Raw genomic sequence first — 21,305 nt, 5'->3', positions numbered from 1 at the left:
GACAATAAATATTCAAGACTGTAGTCAGCTTTTGGCTTATAATGTTTTACTATGATTTAGATATTTTCCCCAAAGAACAAAATTTATTAGCTTAAAAATTCAGGTATCAGAAAGACTCAAAAGGCTGTTTTTCACTTTGTTCAAGTTTTGTTTCCAGGCATTAAGTGTGTCATACAGTTGTTGCCATTGCTGTTTTCCAAATGTCCGATGTGTGCTATGACTAAAAATTGAAAAATTAAAAGTCATTAGTCAACCTTTTATCCTCTGGTATCCTTTTACAATACTACATCCTTGTATCTAATTAAAAGCAAAGTTAAATATACATAAAAGACAATTCGATTAGCTTATTTTTTAAAAAAATCTTTACCATATTGATCCTGAATCTTCTATTTCCCTGAGCTACGTAAACCAGACACAAAAGTCATTAGTATTCCGGTCAATGCTAAGCCATTAAATGAAATGTGCTGGAAAATAGGACTCTTTCATTAAATAAGCTAATCACATTCAGTCTGAACTTTAATAAAATTATGATAAATAGCAACTATTTAACTACAGTCAACTGATAAGAACACCACCTTGATTCTCTAAACATTTAAGTAAAATAATCACAATTAAATTGTTCTACAAAATGCTGCAAAGAATTAAATGTCTTACCTGACAACCACTTTTCTCTGGGTCTGATCAATTTTGCAGTAGATCATTTTTGTTTTCACTGCTAAAAAAAGATGTTTTACATGATATGTTATACAGAAAATTCCCAGGAAAACCAGTCTAAGGTATGAACCTTTGACCAAGTAAGCCTTAATAATGATAATAAGACTTTATAATTTTCCAACATTTTATAAACCAGCTCTTTGAATCCAATAACAAGCCAAGAAAAGGCTATGTTTACTGGGCCCATATATAGTAAACATCATGTATTTTTCATTAAGAATTCTAAGTGTTCTCCCCTACAATCGCATATGGGGGAAAAAAACTAATTTCCTAATAAAATATTTCTTTATAGGTATGTCTAAGACTTAGAGCTTTAGAAAGAAACCATGCCAACTGTTGTTCATTTTATTAATGTTAGTTAATAATGTTATTCCCTCCACTTTCAAATGTTAAAAGCTCAGAAAAAAATTCCTGATTAACACTTAAATCACTTTCTAACACAATTATTGGGGAAGAAGGTCTCATTTCTAGGACAATCATAAAAAACTGGTAATGGTTAACATTTGCAGATATTTTTGTGCCAAGTACACTGGGCTGAGTGCTTTACCTGAGTTAATTCATTTAATCTTCACAACCACAAGTGACTCCTTCATTCCTGTTTCATAGAGGAAGACCTGGTTCCAAACCCAGGTCTGAAATTAAAATCTAGGCTCTTAACCACAATGGTATACTATGCGTAGGCCTTTGTTCCATATGACTTCCAAGTGTTTAGTGTTTAGAACAAATACTAAAAATCACATAGGAATTTATACTTCTTTTGAATTTTCACTCTACTACAGATGTCTGTCAACCTACTAAACATACACATTTGCTACCAAAAAGCTCCCCAGCTTTGTTAACATAAGCCTCAGTTTCAAGATTAAAATTCTTCTATTCCACGAATTCTAGAAAAAAATGAAAATGTTCCAATTGCCTTACCATCAATAACAAATGCTTCAACATCATCAGCACCAATCTGAAGTTCTTGTTGCATTGTATCAAAAGAAATTTCTTTATTTTCCACTGCCATTCCCATAAAAGTAAGTAGTCTCATTTTTGCCATATTCTGTTCATGTAATAGTCCTGAGTAACAACAGCGAAGCCTGATAAGTATCCATACCAATAAGACCTACACAATTAGAATTCTTATGGAGTATTTAAATTTATTTTTCTAGAACTACATTTCTTTATTACTGTAGTGCCACAGATGATTTGTTCTATGTTCAAGAGTTTTAAAATATTTTCACACGCATCCAGTTATAAAAACGTACGATTTCCTCTTAGGTCACTTTGGATTTAATATTTAAAAGTCATAACTGTAAAAGTGTGTTATCTCTTAACATTTACAGTGTAAAATGATTAGTACTAGTTAAAATTAAAGAGTACCATTTAACAATGATGCTTATTCTTTATAAGGCAAAAGCAGAAAACTAAAAAATAATTCAAATTTTGCTTTATAATTGCTAATGTTACATGCTGTTACAATTATTCATATCAAAAACAACTGTTAGACCTAAAAGGAAGCTTAACGAATTACCTGGTCCAGATCCTTTCACTTCAAAACACAACAAAATTGAGGAGCAAAGAGATTAAATGACTTATTTATAGTCACAAAGTGGCAATACAAGTAGCCTTAGAAAGAAACAACTAGAAATACAAATAAATATTTACGAATCCTGAATATCCCAATGTCTACCTGTGCCTAAATAGAAGCTGAATTATAACACATCATATGTACTTGATAACTTATAAAAACAAGTTTCTAAATTATGAAAACAAGTTTCTAAAATTAATCTGGAATTACATGTTCCTTTTTTCTGAACTTTCAAATTATGTAAACTCAGCAAATGATCTATCACTACCCTTTAATAATTAAGAGCCTCAAGTTTGTATTGTTAAAATTGCCTCTAAGCACTCCATAAATAAATTTCAAATGTATTAATATTCTACATATATTAGAAGACTAGGGAAGCCCATTAATATAGCACATAATAGTCTGTTAATTAGCAGTAATTATGATGCAGGCTTTCTATTTGGCACAGATTCAACAAAAACATGATCATCATAACTCAAATGAATGAGGTACCCAAGTAAGTATTGCTAACTGGGTTTAATGGAAATCCACGAGCATCAAAAAATCAATTAACGCACATTAACCCTAATTAACAAATGAAAATTAGATGCTGATTAACTTTCTGAAGCAAGAAGGTAGCAACTGCATAACATCAGATTATACATGTGGACATGTTAGGGCAATTCAGTTGACACAAGCTAATCTACTGTTGGCCCAAGTAGTCTGTGTTAATAAAACAGTGTTTTGATAAACTGTTGCCACCTGTGGAATCTATACATTTGTAATCAGATTTTCAGTTGTAATAAATCTCTTATATCTAAAACTAAAAATATATATATTTAGTAAGATGTTTTCCCCAAAGCATCTTTTACAAACAAATTCCTAATAAAAGACTGCTACTTTGCATGGAGGTTGAAGAAACAAAAGGCAAAATAGAGAATTTGGTTTCCGGCTGGCACAATAAATTAGAAACATCATGTTTTCTTATCACAGAACAAATACTAAAGGTTTTTCTCAGTATTCGAAAATATAAGAAAATTCCTTAACCCTCCCCATTCTGTGGGCATATATAGTTCTCTTTTAATGTGATAAAATGATAGAAACTCCACATTTTTAAGATATAATTAAAAATACTCGAAGTAAACTTTTATTGCTTGGTGCAGTTATAAGCTTACTTAAATCAAAAAACTTAGAGGAATGAAAATTATATCTAGAAAAAATCATGTAAAACCATTATCTAGGGAAACCTTCATTTAAGAAACATTTTAAATTGATGTTTAAAGCTACTACTTCAAAACAACCAACCTAACTTAAAGCCTTTTAGGACTCTTGTTCTCAAAATCAAGCTATTAAGCCAGTGAAGTATGAGGAAGCTGTGCTTTGTTTCATTGAAAATAGAACCTTCAAAAAGGAAGTCACAGTGTTCTGCGTCATATTTCAATTTTAAAGTTATAAAAAAATCTAATTTTATGGAAACATTTATTCATTACTAATATGTCAAAACCTTAATGCAGTAATAAAAAAAATGTGCATCATTGAGCAATTTCTGCATTTGTCGCTGACCCCTGCCTTAAAATGCTGCAATATAGAAAACGTAATTTTAATGCATGCAATAGCTTATGAACCAGTGCTCCTTTGAAACAGTCAATTACACATCAATGGGGGAGTGTCAAAGTGTTAATTACTACTCCTTTTTCCTTGGTGCGTAAATAAAGAGGTTGCTGACATTAACATTCCATCACATGGTTTCATGCCACGAAACAAATTAACTGGGACAGAATGTGGTTTTCTGGGTCTAGTGCACCTGGCAAAGCATTCTACATAAACACAGTCAAATCTACTTTATCTTGATGTATTTCAAATGCCTTATGTTCAGAATAAGTCTGCATAAAATTTACAGGTAACAGGAATTAATGATTACTAAATTGAGGACTAATAGTATAATCAAAGTAGATTATATGTATAAATGTATTCTTTTAAGTACAGCTCAAAAGAACAGGGAGACGAAATTCAATTTTAATATGGAAAATATAACCTAATATATTTTGATTGTCTAGTGGGAAAACAAAACATCTTAGTGTCATCGCTGACTTCACTCTCAAAAGCTGATAATTTTAGAGCAATTCCTGTTTAACAGGTTTTCTGTATAATTTTAGCATGATAAAGATGTGCTCTAAAAGGAAAAAACTGAATATATATGGAGTTTGCTCAATGATGATGAATAAGATTTCATCAACCTCGCCAACATTTATTGAGCTCTGATGTTCTAGAAAGAAAATTCAAAAAATCATAAAGCTAAGACTGACTTTCCTGTCTTCAACAAACTATAATTAGGACAGTTTCTCCCATTATGTGAAATCACAACTGTTTCTGATCCCATCTACTGCTTCACTTAGATCTGCTTAACAATATCATATACTTCTATAATCTATTAATTTGGAAACATGGTGTGTGTGCACGAAGCAAAATACTGTATTAGAGGGGGGGGTGGGAAAAAAACCCTGTTTGTTACAATTATGTGATTATGGCTTTTTTAGAAAAGCACCAAAAATATAAATTACCCTGCATATGAATAAAGAATAAGGTCTTTTACAAAGAAATTTTATTTTAAATAATAAGAACCTTTAATCATATTTTGTCAACTCCTAAATGAGTACTTCTAAAATTATGATCAAAGCAATGGTGATCTTTTAAGTTGTGTCGCTGCTCCATCCCCATTCTGAAACTTTTAAAAACGTATTGATGGAGCTATTTATATCTGAATTTTCTCTAAACATCTGCTTATTTCTAGAACTTTACTTCATAGAATCGAGGTAGAGTTGGAATGGTCTAAGATCCAAGAAGCTCTTATGGAGAGAAAAAAATGCCCAGGTTTTCTGATTCCTGGTTTCATGCTCTTTCCATCACAAATGCTTCCTCCTATACCTTCTGATTCCCAATTCATTGAGTAATCTTTTAAACTGTGTTTATTGTTACCTATGCTTGTTGCTGTTTCATCAAACACCGCTGGTTAGGGTAATCTACACATAAGGCCAAGATTGTATCTGCTGGATCTCACAGTACAAAACAGTTCGAGAATAGCACATTCCCACCTCTCTCTCTCTACCCCTCCAAAGAATAAACCCCAACACTTACCAAGTGAATCGATGAAGTCTTTGTTATTCTGATAAAACTTGACGTATGATGCCAATTTAGCATTCACAAAAATGGTTAAAAGCTAAACAGATAAAAGAGACAAAAAATAGATACAATATTCAATATAGAGTCAAGATTTATATTCAAGATATTTTTAAGACACTGACTCCCAGCAACCCTTTACATTTCTTTTTAAGACACTGACTCCCACAACTCTTTACATTTCTTTCAGTGCAGAAAATTCAATCTGATCAAATTACCATCTACACCATTTGTTTAATAAAAGACTCACTTAGATGAAAGAAATGGTAAATACAGTGAGCTGTAAAGATGGTGGTAATGACACAGTACAAATGGAAAATAATCCAAAATGTATTTATACTTGCATTTGAAAAGTACGTTAATGTGTTTTTAAATACCAGATTTATCTTCCTAATTGGGACTAGCAGACACAATATACTAAAAAGAAATTTGTATTATCTAAATTCATAACGGCCAGGCAAGTGAGGAGATGAAGGAAAAAGAGAAAGAACAGAATTGTGTTCAGCAGTTTGAGAAAACCTGGTCTTAAATTTCAGCGTGTTTTTGATATAAAAAGAATAAATAGTTCTTCTCTTTCCAGATCTAATAGTCATGTTCATTAACACAAAGTAAAACAGTTTTGCTTCAGTATGTTAGATTCAGGAAAAGAGAACATGTTTCACATTAAGGAAAAACTACTTACATCATGAATAAGCTCGCCTTCCAAAAACTTGACTGGTTTTAAAGTAAGAAGATGGTCAAAAAGAAATGCATTTGGATCTTTCAAAGCTCGTACAATACACCTTAATTAGGAAACAAAAATCCAAGCTCAGAGTCTTGAAATTCAGGTATGTTTCACTGATTTTGCAGGGTGCAAAACACATTTAACTCAGTAAAGTATTTAAGAGTTCAATACATACAGTGTAAGAAAAGCTGTTAAGACTGGGGTTAAAACAGGCCAATAAATCTATTTATCAAGTATATCTGTTTTAACAAAAGATTAAAAATAAACAGTTATAGACAAAAACATAGCTAGAGAAAAAGTACCACCAAAGTAATCAAAGAATAAAACAGCAGCAGCATCTTACAATACACTAGTACCAGGTGAGTGCTTTACATGCATTAACTCATTTAATCATAATACCCTAGAGACATATAGTCTTAGCATGCCAATTTATGAATAACAAAACAGGCTCAGAAAGAACTTGTCCAATAAGTGGGGAGTATTTGAACACAGGTAGTATGACCTCAGAGTCAAAGATCTTTTCCACTAACTACCCTTTCTACATCTTTCACAGGTCCTTGTGAAGCAATAACTCTTTAAAGAAGTTACCATAATTTCTATTTCATAGATCCAACCTAAGATTAGGTTCTATCTTTCAGACTGGGGTTTTCATCCCCATACCAGCTAGGGTGCAAACGGCAAACACCATGTGGCTAGCTCACATGCACTATGGTTCTTCCAATACCAAACTCTGAATTGTAGTATCTCCCTTAGAATCACCACGAGCACACAGTATCAAATGGTTTTGGAGCACTGATAGATGCAAACATGACTTCAGTTATATGACTGAATACTGCAGCTCACTTCTAAGCTGCTAAGAGCCATCATTAGAACAATGTGTTTAACATTACCTGTGAGCATCAACTCGAGCCTGGGAAGCATTGTCCTCTGTGTAACTTCCTAGCAATTCGACCATGACTTTTGAAGCAGCATCACTAAAAAGAAATACTGCATTAAGAATTTGATAGTATCGTTACTGTCATTCATTCATTCAAAAATATATACCAAGAGCCAAGTACTGTGCTAATGATACATGCAATGGTGACGGAGAGAGACAAGGTCCCTCCTCTCTACAGGAAAAACTCACGGAACTTTCCTTCTAGTAGGAAAGACATGACTAAGGAAAAACAACAACTAGCAAGTATGTGCCATTAAGGGAATAAATGGTGTTATAACAGAATAAAAAAGTAGAGACAGGACAGAAGGAACTACCTCATGTAGAATGGGCACATGCAGTCTCTGAAAAAATGACACAAAAATTGACATCGAAAGGGCATAAAATCATTGGCTGTGAAAAGGTGCGAGAGGTAAAAGGTTGGGAATTAGAGGACTTCCCATGCAGAAGGAGACAAGTATGAAGGCCCTAGGCGGGAAAAGTTCTGTGTCCTGTTAAGATAGTATGGCTGAAGTTGAGCCAACACAAATATTTAAATAACTACGAAAGATATCTTTCCAAATTATTCTTAAAGTTACTCAGGTGACCAATTATCACTACGGTAAAAAGTACAAAATAATTAAATGCATTCATTCAATTTGAAGTCTTAGAAAACATCCCTCACTCCCCAATCTGGATTCCACCTGGGAGAAATCAGTAAGATCTGTAGGACCTATTTTAAAAAGTTAAACAGTATTCTAAAACTTCCTACAAAATCAGGGTTTATTAAAATATATAATTATAGTAGCGGTTAAGTGATAACCAGCATCTTAAACATAGTGTTCTAACTATAAGAATTCAAAGTTTTACAAAAAACTGCTTTCTCATTGTTCATTCTTGTGCCACGCTGTAAACACAGGGATATTTTCCAGTTTTAGCAGCCACAGTACATTTTAATCTAGTTCCTCTTATCAGCTGAAGAAGTCTGAATTCACAAAGATCAGATAAAATAATCCATTTAAAGTGCACAGCATCTGACACGATAACATCAAGGCAAATCTCAGAATTCTATTTAGAAGCAGGGGGAAACATTTTCTGTGTACTAGACAAAAACCAAATCTTAAAATTCACATCAATGGTATAAATCAGAATGAAAGAAATGTAGTGTTTAAAATAGCTATTGTCTTCTACTTCTCTAACTATGGGAAACATTCACCTATTCTGGGCCCGTTATGTGCCAAACACCTCAGGAACATAATAGTTGACAGACCAGGTGTTCCTAGTCTTCAATGCGCCTGAGACCCGACAAACCTTTTAACAAGTGCCAAGTAGAGAATGCTGTATAGAAGGGAGGCACCTAACCTAATACGAAAGAAGTGTTTTAGGCACAGAAACAAAGTTGAGTGTAGGGCTAGACAAGGGTAGGCAAACTTTCTGTGAAGGACGTGATCAGCCTTGAGACTTTGCAGATTTTTGTTGCAACTACTCAAGTTTTGGCAAAAGCAGCCGGACAATACGTAAGTATGACAATTTTCCAATAAAATTTCATGAACACTGAAATTAGAATTTCATATAATGTTCATGTGTCATGAAATAGTCTTCCTTAGATTTTCCTCAACCATTTTAAAAATGTAAAAATAATTCTTAGTTCACAGGTCACACAAGAACAGGTGCCAACTCTCCTGGTCCAGACTGGGAGAGCATGGTGCTTTTGTAGCCGACACAGGTTCACTATGCCTAGGGTGTGATAACCAAGAGGAAGGGTGCAGGTTGGAGTGTGTGTGTAGGAGCAAGAGAGAGGGAGGGAATATTTGTATGAAAAAAGAAAGGTTTCTGTAGTTTGTCACTGCACCACACAAAAATGGGAGCCCACACTACAGCAGTAGGTAGAAGCCCATGTCCAAAAGGACTTGTATGCCATATTAAGAATTTTGTGCTGTGGTCTACGGCCATGGCACCCTGAACAAACCGGATCCTCTCTGATCTCAGAAGCTAAGCAGGCTCGGGCCTGGTTAGTAATTGGATGGGAGACCACCTAGGAAGACCAGGTGCTATAGGTGTAAAAAATAAGGAATTGTAAGCTGACAAGGTCCCTGCAATCTGTGAGATCAACCAAGGGTTGCCTCGCCTAAAAAAATTTTTTTAAATAATTAATTAAAAAAAGAATTTTGTGCTGTGTCCTAAAGAAAATGAAACTTAAGGAATGATATGCTGATATTTTGGCTTCATAAAACTACTGTGGTTGCAAAGTGGAGAGAAAAGAGAAGATCACTTCCAGATGTCTTGCTTAGGAACATAGAGACTAATTTAGAGGGAGAAAATGATCAATTCATTTTAGCCACACTTAGTCTGAGGCACCTATGCATGGGCCACATCCAAGTGACAACAGGTAGAAATAAGCAGCGAAAAAAAAATAGGCATAAAATTCTGAAGCTCGGAAGAAAAGCCTGGGTTAGAGGCATAGATTTTCATTCAGAAGATGATAGAAACAACAGGATGAGATGAGATGACCCAGGGAGAGGAAAGAGAGTGAGAAAAAGGTCCTAGGCGAAATTCTTGAGTAATACCAGCATTTAAAGGAGCAGAGAAGGTCTAATTTACAAAGGTGTCTAAGAATGAACTGCCAAAGAGGTTGGAGAAACACAAAGAGTGGTGTCACCTATGTCGAGAGGTTTCTACAAGTGTGGGGGAACAGTAACGCGGTCACACACTATTGAGAGGTCAAGGAAGACAGGGACTGAGAGTGACCACTAGCCTGCATCTGTTCTTAAAAATGAAGTAACCAAGACTCAAATATTAGCAACTAATTTCACATCATTAGGAAACTGGGAAAAAGCTAGGGATCTCAAACTTGCAAAATGTTTTAAAATATTTTAATCTGAACGTCTTTGGGAAGGACATGTGCTATAGTTCCGTAAACTGCCTTGTCATACTGTTTTATGTCTCTGCTTCTTGTAGCCACTGTTTTTGTAACATGTTTATATAGCAGAAATAGTAATTTTTTTCCAACAAATATATACTAAGTGACTGCCAGTGTCAGACACTGTTCTAGTAATGAACTGTAAAACAAAGTCCCTGCCCAGATGAAATTTATATTCTAGTGGGGAAAGATAATAAACATTAAAATACAGTATTCTGTTAGCAGTAATTGCTATGAGGAAATAATAAAATAGGGATAAAGGAGAAAAAAAGCAATGTGAGGGTGGGGTATACTGTTATGGATATGGACAGCCAGAGGAGGCCTTTCTGATGAGCTAAGAACTGAGCAGATCTGAACATGGGAGGGAGCCACGTGGATACCTGGGAAAAGAGTGATTCAGGTAGAAGTGCCAGTACCAAGACTCTGGAGCTGGCTCTGCCTTTTACTCTGAATGAAACCACTGGAAGGTTCTGAGTATAGGGGAAACATAATCTGACCTATATTAAACAGAACTTTCTGTCAGCTGTATTGAAAACGTACCATAGGGGGAAAAGGCCCAAAGAGGGACTGGTGAAGAGACTACTTCAATAATCCAAGTCAATAATGGTAGCTTTGACCACATGGTAGTAATGGAAAGAGTAAGAAGTTGGTCTGATTTTAGATTGATTAGAGCTGACAGGATTTGCTACTGGATTAGATGAGAGGAGCCATAAATGAATCGTAGGTTTTAGTTTTGAACAACTGGAAGCATTAGTAATGGCATTTCCTCAGCTGAAGAAAAACAGGGATATTTGGAAATCAGGGGAGAAACACAGGAGATTAATATTTGAAAATCATTAGCATATAGATGGTATTTAAAGGCATGAGACTGATGAGAGCACTTAGGCTGCAGAGGCTCTCGACCGGGCACCATCGCAACATCTGGAAGTAGACGGGAGCTGTTGTAGTTCTAATGACTTAGAAGCACTTATTGGTATTGTAGTTGGTGAGAGCAGGAGTGCTAAGTGTCCTTTAGTGAACTGAAAATCTAACAATATAAAGAACTGTCCCATCCAAAATGCATTTGGCACTCAGCCTCTCCCACAATCACAGCAAAAAACCACCAACAACATGGATAAGGAATGAATATAACAGCAGAAAAGTCCCAGAACTGAGTTATTCCAATGGTTAGAGAAAATAAGGAGAAACCCACATATTAGGAGCTGCGACTAAAGTAAGAGAAGAATCAAGAAAGGGGCACTAAAAGCCAAAAGAAGAAAATGTTTCAAGAGTAAGAACTGTGATGAAAAGCATCATGGGGGGAGTGAGATGACCCCTTTGTTTCTCTCCTTAGTTACAAGTTGGACAACTATGATTTAATAAAGGATGCCCAACTCAACAGAGAAATATATCTGAGAGATTCACGCATCTGAAGGGCATACTGAAACAAGCAGGGGAGGTGAGACAGAGGAAGGACAGAGATGGCATTACAGACACAGCCAGGAGCTCACCTGACCTCAGCTGACACGCAGTGGAGGAGTTGGGCTGCAGCCCTCACAGGGAGAGAGGCAGAAGCAACATTCCAGCCTGAGCAGCCAGCACCCACTGCAGCTAAACCCGGTGAAAGGGGTGCACAGCAGTGTAACAGCTGCTGAGTACAGGCCACCATTACCAGCAAGGAGGCAAAGCCACAGAACCGCAAACTTGACCCCCTCCACCCCTGGCCAATGGAACCGGGTAGAGGGAGCAGAGATGCCTCTGATAGCACAAACGCGGCCGGAAGCTTCTAGTTACAAGCAGGCAGCACTGGGAACTTGCAGGCCTGGAACCCCATTGCCTGGATACACCACCGTGGGGGTGGTGCCCTGACACTGAGGTGACCTGAACATAAACAGTACCAGTACCACTTCGGAGAATACAGGGTGTTTTCCATTACCCAGGCAGCACCCTCCTACCAGGATTTGAAAGGTGCCAGTAGTGCAGGTAAAACAAAAACTTGCGCTATAGCACCATCTACTGGAAAACAAAAGAAGGACCTCTATTTATCAACCTGCTGAATTAAGAGCGAAACAGTACTTTATAGAAAGAGTTCACTAATACCTCAAATGCCTAGGCAGAGAAACAATCTATCAAGTACCATGAATAACCAAGGTAACAAGGTAACTCAGAAAGAAACTAAAAAGTCCTGAGAAACAAAACTCAAAGACATGGAAGACTGAGATTTAAATGACAAAGAATTCAAGATTGAAGTTATGAAAAAATGATATTCAAGAAAACTCAGAAACACAGTTCAATGAGATCAAGAATAAAATCAACGAACAAAGGGAGTACTTTGCCAGAGACTGAAACCATAAAAAAAGAACCAAATTCTGGAGCTGAAGAACTCAATAAATGGGGTGGAAAAAATGCATTGAAGAGCATTGGAAACAGAACAGACGAGATGGAAGAGAGAATTAGCAAGCTTGAAAATAGCAATCTAGAAATGACACAGGTGGAAGAACCACGAGAACAGTTTATATAAATAAAGAACTCTATGAGAACTATCTGACTCCGTTAGAAAGAACAACATAAGAATAATGGGTATACCAGAAGAGGGAGAGAAGGGAACGAAAAGCCTATTCAAGCAAATAATTGATGAGAATGTTTCCAACCTATGGAAAGAGCTGGACTCTTGAATTGAAGAAGATACCAGAACACCTAATTAATTAATGGAAAAAGACCTTCTCCAAGACATATTCTATTAAAACTGTCAAAAGTTAATGACAGAAAAAAAATTCCCAAGGCAGCCAGGGGAAAAAAAGACTGTTAACCTACCCCATTAGATTATGATCAGATTTTTAAGCTGAAATCTTATAAACCAGAGTGGAATGAAGTATTCTAAATACCAAAGAGAAACTACCAGCAAAGATTATATCCAGCAGTTATCCCTTATATATGAAGGAGAAATAAAGGCTTTCCCAGACAAACTAAAGCTGAAGAAATTCATCACAAGACCTACAAGAATGCAGAAAGGAGCTCTTCTAACCGAAACAAAAAAACTAAAGTATACAAAACTTTGAATAAGTGACAGAAGAGGGAAACTGCAACTCTATTTCAGAATATGGTATTAAACATTTAATTATAACATAAACGTTAAAGGGAAAAAAAGCCTTTTTAAAAAAAACTATCAAATCTGCAATTTGGAAACAAAACAGGGCATTAAAAAGGGATAATCTGTGTAAACAAAAACATAAAAGGGAAGGACAAAAAGGACTGAACTTGTGCAGGAATGAAGACGCAATCAGAAGAGGGCTATTATATGCATAAAACATTTTACTACATAAACCTAATGGTAACCATGAAACAAAAATCTAGAGTTGAGACATGTAACATAAAACAAGAGGAAAAGGGAGAAAAAAAAATCACAGAAAACCACCAAACTAAAATAGAAGAAACACAAGGGAAAAGAAACAATGGAGACACAGAGTTGCCAGAAAATAAAAGATAAAATGGCTGTATTAAGTTCTCACATATCTCCCTAAACGTAGATGGACTAAGTCACCAATCCAAAGGCAGAGAATAGAGAGGGATGGATTAAAAAACAAGACCCAACTATATGTTACCTTCAGGAGACCTATCTCAGCTACAAAGACAAACACAGCTCAAAGTGAAAGGGTGGAAGATGATACTCTAAGCAAATGGCATCCAGAGACAAGTAGGTACAGCCATGCTTATATCACACAAAATAGATTTCAAGGTGAAAAAGGGTAATGAGACGAAGATGGACATTTTATAATGATAAAGGGGATAATTCAATAAGAAGACATAACACTCATCAATATATATGCACCCAACCTGGGAGCACCAAAACGTATATAGCACTTACTAACACACCTAAAGGGAGAAACTGACAAAAATACATTGATAGCAGGGGGCCTGAATACCCCATTGACAGCAATGGATAGATCACTCAAATGGAAAGTCAACAGGGAAACTTTACCCTTAAATGACACATAACACCAAATGGACATAATTGGTATTTACAGAACTTTCCATCCCAAAGTGACAGAATATACATTCTTAAGTGAACATATATTGGAGCACATAAATTTAAGATTTAAATCATATCCAGCATATTTTCCAATCATGTTATGAAACTGGAAATTAACTACAAAAAAGCTAGAAAAACCACAAAATGTGTGAAGAGTAAACGACATGCTACTGAGCAGCTACCTAGGTCAAAGAACAAGAGACCAAAAGATACATAGAGACATATGTTAGGTATATTTTAATAAAAGTCTTTTATAAAAAGATACAGAGACAAACAAAAATATAACATCAAAATTGTTGGGATGCAACAAAAAAATATACTGAAGGAAGCTTACAGCATTACAGACCTACCTCAAGAAACAAGAAAAATCTCAAACTAGCTAAGATTACACCTTATAGAACTAGAAAAAGAACAAATAAAGCTCAAAGTCAGTAGAATGAAGAAAAAAAAAATTAGAATGGAAATAAATGAAAGAGAGAAAAAGACAATACAGAAAAATAATGAAACAAAGAGCTAGTTCTCTGAAAAGATAAAGAAAATTGACACACCTCTGGCTAGACTCACTAAAGAAAAAACCTAAATAGACCAATCACGACTAAGTAAATTGAAACGGTACTATCACAAAAGTCCAAGACCAGATGGCTTCAATGGTAAATTCTACCAAACATTCTAAGAATATTTAATAGCTATCTTCTTCAAATGTCTCTAAAAAAAAACTGAAGAGGAAGGATAGTTCCTAACTCATTTTGAGGTCAACATTACCGATATCAAAACTAGGCAAGGATAACACAAGGAAGAAAATATAGGCCAATATCTTTGATGAACATAGATGCAAAAATCCTAAACAAAATACTGGCAAATCAAATACATTAAAAGGATCATACATGATGATCAAGGGGTGGCCTCTCCAGAAATTCAAGGATAGTCCGACGTCCACAAACCAATCAATGCTACTCCACAGGAAGAGCATCCAGTAAGATAAATCATATGTTTATGTTAAAAGACTCAATGGATATAGAAGAAAGTACCTCAGTATAATAAAGTTCATATATGACAAAAACTGAGAGCTTTTCCTCCAAGATCAGGAACATGACAAGGATGCCCACTCTCACCACTGTTATTCTGTATAGTACAAAAAGTCCTAGCCGGAGCAAAAAGGTAAGAGAACAAAATAAAAGGCATCAAAATTGGGAATGAAGAAGTAAAACTGTCACTATTTGCAGATGACACGATTCTATATATAGAAAACCCGAAAAACACCACACCAAAAAAACCTATTAGAAACAATAGTTTCATCTGCAAATAGTGACAAACAGCAAAATTGCAAGATAAAAATCAATATATGAAAATCTGTTGTACTCCTATATACTAAAAAAGTAATAGCAGGAAGAGAAATGAAGAAAACAGTATCATTTACAATGGCAACGAAAAAGATAACACCCCTAGAAATAAACTTAACAAAGGAAGTGAAGGACCTACACTTTGAAAATGACAAGACACACTTTTGAAAGATATTCTATGTTCATGGATTGGAAAAATTACCATTGTTAAAATGGCCACATAACCTAAAGCAATATACGGATTTAATGCAGTCCCCATTAAAATCCCAATGGCATTTTCACAGAAATAGAAAAATTCTCAAATTTGTACGGAACCACAAGACCCCAAAAAGCCAAAGTAATCCTGAGACAAACGAACAAAGCTAGAGGTATCACACTCTCTTGACTTCAAATTATACTACAAAACTACAATAACCAAAACAGTATGGTATTGGCAAAAAAAAAAAAAAAAAAAAAAAGAAAGAAAAAGACACAGACTAATGGAACCGAAGAACTGATGAGAGTCCAGAAATAAACCCACACGTATATGGGCAGCTAAGTTTTAACAAAGGAGCCAAAAACATGAAATGAAGAGTTTCTTCAATAGATGGTGCTGGGAAAACCGAAAAGCCACATGCAAAATGAATGAAACTAGACTGCTGACACCACGCACAAAAGTTAACTCAAAATGAATGAAAGAGTTGAATGTAAGAACTGAAAGAGTAAAATGTGTAAAAGAAAACAGAGGCACTAAACTCATGGACTTGGTCTCAGAGTGGTTTTGTGAACTTGACCCAAAAGGCAAGGGAAATAAAAGCAAAATTAAATGAATGGGACTACAACAAACTAAAAAGCTTCTGCACAGCACAAGAAAACATCAACAAAGCAAAAAGATAACCAATGAACGGGAGAATATATTTGCCAACCATTACCTCTGAAAAGGAGCTAAATCCCAAACATTTAAAGAATTCACACATGTCAACAAAAAACAATTTGATTAAAAATGAGCAGAGAAGCTGAACAAACACTTTTTCAAGGGGCAAATGGGAAATGGGTTAAAAAGTTTAAAGATACGGAAAAACTATTTTAAACTTTGTAGTTCTCATTAATAATTGAAATTTACAGAAACAGATTTATAGCAACTGCATGGAGAACAAAGTAGAGCAAAATCACTCACCCTATTTGTCTTTGAAAAATGGCCTCAACAACTTATTTTGCCTGTTAAGTTTTAAGTTAGTTCATTAATTCTGAATACCTTTTCTTACAATCCACAAGTGCCTCATAAAGTAGCCTTAAAAGGGTATGCTTTTTTTCAGTGTTGAGATTCCAGTCAGAAATCCATTTTCTAACCTAAGATAAAATGGACAAGAGAAAATTGAGCAAAACAGCTGAACATTATTTTCACAATTTAAAATATAACATTTAGAACACACATAATTGCTACTAATTTTAGCTATAAAACTACATTTCTGACAAGTATAACAAGTATTCCACGTAATAACTTACTTGATCCAGCTCAGTTGGAATATACTGGATGGCTCCACAAGATGCTGCCACTTTAATGAGGCTGCAATATACTGTATATCTTACAGGAGTATTCTTATCCATCCCATGGAAAAGGTTGCTTAGCCTAGTGAACAAAACAAACAAAAAAGTTTGAGATCAGTAACTATAGTGATTGAGGTTTAGCTGCTCCCACAACAAACCTGAGACAGCACTATTAATAACTTCACATTACAAGGAGGGAACTGGGGCACAGAAAGCTTAAGTGACTTGTCCAAAGTCACACAGCTTATAAGAGCTACAGCTGACAGTCAAGTTCCAGAACTTTTTCTTTTAATCATCAAGTGACAGTAACATGAAGAGCCCCTAGAAAAACAGGGCCTCTTTTGGTTCTTAACTTACAACTGCAGTCTCAGAGATGGGCGTTCACCTTCCCGAAATTTGACCAATTTTTCACAGAGGTTTTCAATCAGAGCTTCTTGCTTCTCTGGTTCCAGGATCAAAAGGAGGGATACCACGCTGTTCATCACACTTTCAACATCTACACATGTAAGGATAACAATGATGATACTCTAATACTGAATGTATCTAGTTAAATATGTATTTCCAGAGTTCGAAGACCATTAAACACAAGATACTTTAAAGAGATATAATCTGGCTACTGTAAAACAGTTCTAGAGGCCACTTTTCCTCCAACGGTGTGCATTATACTAAAATCTAGTATACACAAATTCAAACTAAACCAGCTCTGTTGTATAGTCAACACCCAGAAAACAACTTGTCGTTTTATTAAAGGAAACTATTACCTAAGATTTGGTTTGTAAACACTGAAACAGAAAACTGATTTACACGTCTAAATATAAGGTTTAAATTTTTACTAGCAAGAAATTCAATCATGTGGAAGTTACTAGTTAGGACTTAGGCTAGGATGCTTTCCTAGCTGAAGAACACTTTGCACATACAAGTAGGAAATGATTTAGAAATAAAAGCTGTCTACTTTCTGGTTGGGTCACTAATTTTCAAGTGTAAGATATTAGTCATAAACTAAGTTTGATCTCAAACCTTAACTAGAGATTTCAGGACTCCCAATTTCAAAATTTTCCATTTTAGTTCAATAAATAGGGCATCAGACAAATAATTAAATGGCTTTTAGATTACCTGAAATTATATTCCATTTGATATTAATCTAAACATCATGGAAAAGAAGTCCTTCATTTTCTTCTTCAGTTCATTTTGAAATTATCCGTATTTAGTGTGTGCACTAAACAAACATACCATAAACACTCAAAAAACATGCCTGATATAAAAAAAGATGTTTTCTCAAAATAGGCTTACTTCATAACAGATTAGAATGAATGGAAAGTATGTGCAAAGATAAGCTTAGAAACAACAGTGCTTAAAAGTTCTGAGGTCTGAAACAAAACAAATATAATTCACAAGAAAGTTTTAAAAGTAGATCCTTTAAAATTCATAAAAAAAATTACAAAAAATTAAAAACAAACCTTTATCATCCTCCTTCAGACATACATCACAGGCTTCAATAATTTGAGCTAAATCTATATGAAGTCCACCTTCTGAGTTCTCTTCTGAAATTTCAGCTCCTTTAGATTTCAGATAAGCTCGAAGTTCAGCAGCCTATTGAATCAAACAAGGTTGCTATATATTTATAAAACTATGAATGAGAAAACACGAAATCTTAAAACACCCTGTTCTATTTCTGAAAAAAGTAAAATGTAAATGCTGTATTTAATGATGACTTTAATTATGATCAGGTGCCTCTTCCCTAGCTCATCCATCGCCACCACTCCACAGGTTTTCCCCTACGACAGGACCCAACCCTGTTGGCTACAGCACCCGGTGGAGACATATACTTGGATCATCTTCAAAATTTCTCTCATATCACTTATTCCTGCTGGACTTTCAGTATATAGCAAAAACCTTTCTAATATAACCCAGAGCTTTTTGGGAGGGGGTTGATCTGACTTGGTAAATTCAATTTGTTTTGAAGAAATGACAACGTATTGCTTTCAGGTATATAGAACATAGCTACTTTAAAAAGTTAGACATTATCTTGGGAAGAGAGTAATCATTTGTTAATTAAATGTTTGAGAAACTGAGACAGCATTTGAGGGAGACACAAAGATAAAAAGATAATGCCTTTGAATGTTGAATAAAATATTTATAGCAAATTGAATCTACCATATAATCTTCTAAAATGCAAAATGCATATCAGGACCAGAAAGCACACCTTTGGACCTATAAAAGTATAACTATAGTACTGCATTGAGGTATTTAAACATTTTCTACTCTAATGCATATATAATATTTAATAACTTGTTCTTTTGAGGGCTTGGTATTTATGGTAGCCAAACATAAATGCAGATGGTATTTAAGGCAATAAAATGAACAACTGAAACCTCAGTTTGCTTTATGGACACCATTAGTAAAATGCATAGGTATCACATTTTCTAAACTCAAGTATGTTTGGCTACCTAAGAACAGTATATCAGATCTGCAGATCTGATGGTGCTATCCTTTCAGATAACAACATAGTTAACTTCATGAGTCAGTATTAAAACAAGTTTCATAAAACATTGTTACCATGTCAGAGCACTCAAAAATATCGCTGTAAAGTATGCTTCTCTATGAAAAAAAATAATGCTGCCCCCCCCCAAAAAGGAATTTGTTCAGTTTCTGCTTTGTAGACACAATGTGAACTTTTCTAAGAACTATTCAACCAACAGTTTATTGTTATCTGTCATCCTCACTGGCCACAAATTGTGGTTGTGGAGTGGTACAAGCAAAGGAAAAGAATTATGGATTCTGAACTCTATTTCTTAACTCTAAATAGAGAATTTAATCAAAGTTAAACTCCTGAAGCAATCACCTATTGACCTAAAAGGAATGGCTAGTATGAAACTCATGTATTACAAAAACAGCGTAACCTAACTAGAAATCACACTTTAACACTAAAATATACTCAACAAAAGTAACTTCCTGCACCTAAAGATACATTTCTATGTTAAAAAATATATACTTTTCAGTAACCTAATAGTAAACTGTAGATAATGATACCATTACCAATAAGATATGTTTTCCTTGTCATTCATATCTTTCTGTGCTCAACTCCTTCCCTACCCCTTTTTAAAAAAAGTTTTTCCATTTTCATTTCTGCTTCTTACTTTGGTCTTCAAGGCTAAGGGTCTACATTTTTAACCACATCTGCAATTTAAAAGTTAAGAACAGTAATGTTTTCTTTTATGGAAACCAAAATTTCCATGTTTGTGGAATAGCAGAAAAATACAAAAATGATAACACATTAAGCCTTCAAGAGTAGTTTTCAGATCTGCGAAATTAACTTAAGAGATCATTTCATGTTTAGCTTAGCTCTCACCAACTACAGTTTAACTTCTGTTAAGGGGAAAATGAGAAGCATTAACCATGCATACTAACGAGCAAACCTCGAACAGAAAATTTAAAAGTACTAGGAAGGTTCACTAGGTATATGCCTAAAAGTATAAGGGTGGAACTGACGTAATGTTTTCAGGTTACAGACCTCTCACTCTTGAGCACTGAAAATATAAAATATCGTCTATGTATAAAATAAAGGTCACCTGTGCCTTTGTGATACCATAATACCACCATTTTGCTCTTTAGTAAAAAATTATTTTTCCCTAGACTACTTCGTCTAAATATTCGCCACCTCCCACTCCGGATGTGGCTGCGTTTGGGGGGACGGAAGCAGATACCATTCCCAAAGAGGACTGTGTCGTCAATGAGTGACTCCGGGCTGAGAGTCGCGACGCCGACCAGGAAGTTGGCCGTGGAGCCTCCGGCCCAGGGCGGGGGCTGCCGGCCACCGGGCTGGGGCAACCCCAGGCCAGAAACGCACACTCCTGCCTCGCGGCCTCCCCAATGCCGCGTGTGCAGGCGTGAGCTGCGGCTCTCAGCCCTGGAGCCGGCATCGCGGAGCGGCGTCCCGCCGCTCGGCCGCGACTCAGCCCTTCACGCCCCTGGGACTCCCCGACCCCCGCCTGGGCGGCCCCCGCGGCGCGGGAGCACACCTGATCTTCCTCACTGATGTCGATAAAGGCCGGGACGCTCATGGTGAAGGCCTGGGCGCGACGGCCACTCCACTCGCAAACCACGCCGACCGGAAAAAGGAGCAGGCACTCTTGGTGGCGCCTCACAACCGCTTCCGGGTCACCGTGCGCGGGGGCCTCGAGGGGCGGAGTCACCGAGACAGGCGGGGCCACGGGGGCCAATCCCGCCGCGCGCTGTGTCCGAGGCTGGGGACGGACGGGCGTGCCCTCTGGAGCCACCTGCATACGTCACCTCGAGCGGCCTTCTGAAAATGTCACTGGCTCTCGTTTGTATTGCTGCTGCGCTAACTCACTTAGCTCACCTCTCCCTTGAAATCTTAAGACTGTCAGATGAACGAAAATTACTTGTGATCAGATCAGTTGTTCCTTCC

The 21,305-nt window shown here is 36.0% G+C and overlaps 1 protein-coding gene and 1 pseudogene across 1 annotated transcript; one reads left to right on the top strand and one right to left on the bottom strand.

Annotated features, from left to right (window-relative positions):
- Positions 1-19: 19 nt before the first annotated feature.
- EIF3M (eukaryotic translation initiation factor 3 subunit M) lies at positions 20-21,032 on the bottom strand. Its single transcript, XM_016147090.2, has 11 exons — positions 20,896-21,032; positions 18,334-18,466; positions 17,234-17,372; positions 16,835-16,958; positions 16,584-16,678; positions 7,058-7,141; positions 6,126-6,225; positions 5,402-5,483; positions 1,633-1,776; positions 655-715; positions 20-220 (listed from the first exon to the last, which is right to left on the bottom strand). The coding sequence occupies exons 1-11, from the start codon at positions 20,935-20,937 to the stop codon at positions 100-102; spliced, it is 1,125 nt and encodes a 374-aa protein (XP_016002576.1). The 5' UTR covers positions 20,938-21,032; the 3' UTR covers positions 20-99.
- LOC118603080 lies at positions 9,022-9,140 on the top strand (annotated as a pseudogene).
- Positions 21,033-21,305: the final 273 nt, after the last annotated feature.

Source organism: Rousettus aegyptiacus, unplaced genomic scaffold, assembly GCF_014176215.1.
Source record: "Rousettus aegyptiacus isolate mRouAeg1 unplaced genomic scaffold, mRouAeg1.p scaffold_m13_p_5, whole genome shotgun sequence".
Classification (NCBI taxonomy): Eukaryota; Metazoa; Chordata; class Mammalia; order Chiroptera; family Pteropodidae; genus Rousettus; species Rousettus aegyptiacus.
This window is presented reverse-complemented; position numbering and strand designations above follow the sequence as displayed.

Coding starts and splice junctions, on each gene's coding strand:
- EIF3M (XM_016147090.2), bottom strand. CDS start 20,937: ATGAGCGTCCCGGCCTTTATCGACATCAGTGAGGAAGATCAG. Junction 7,142..16,583: donor CTTGTGGATTGTAAGAAAAG/GTATTCAGAATT, acceptor ATTTCTTTTTAG/TGATGCTGCTTCAAAAGTCA. Junction 5,484..6,125: donor AAGGCGAGCTTATTCATGAT/GTAAGTAGTTTT, acceptor TTATCTGTTTAG/CTTTTAACCATTTTTGTGAA.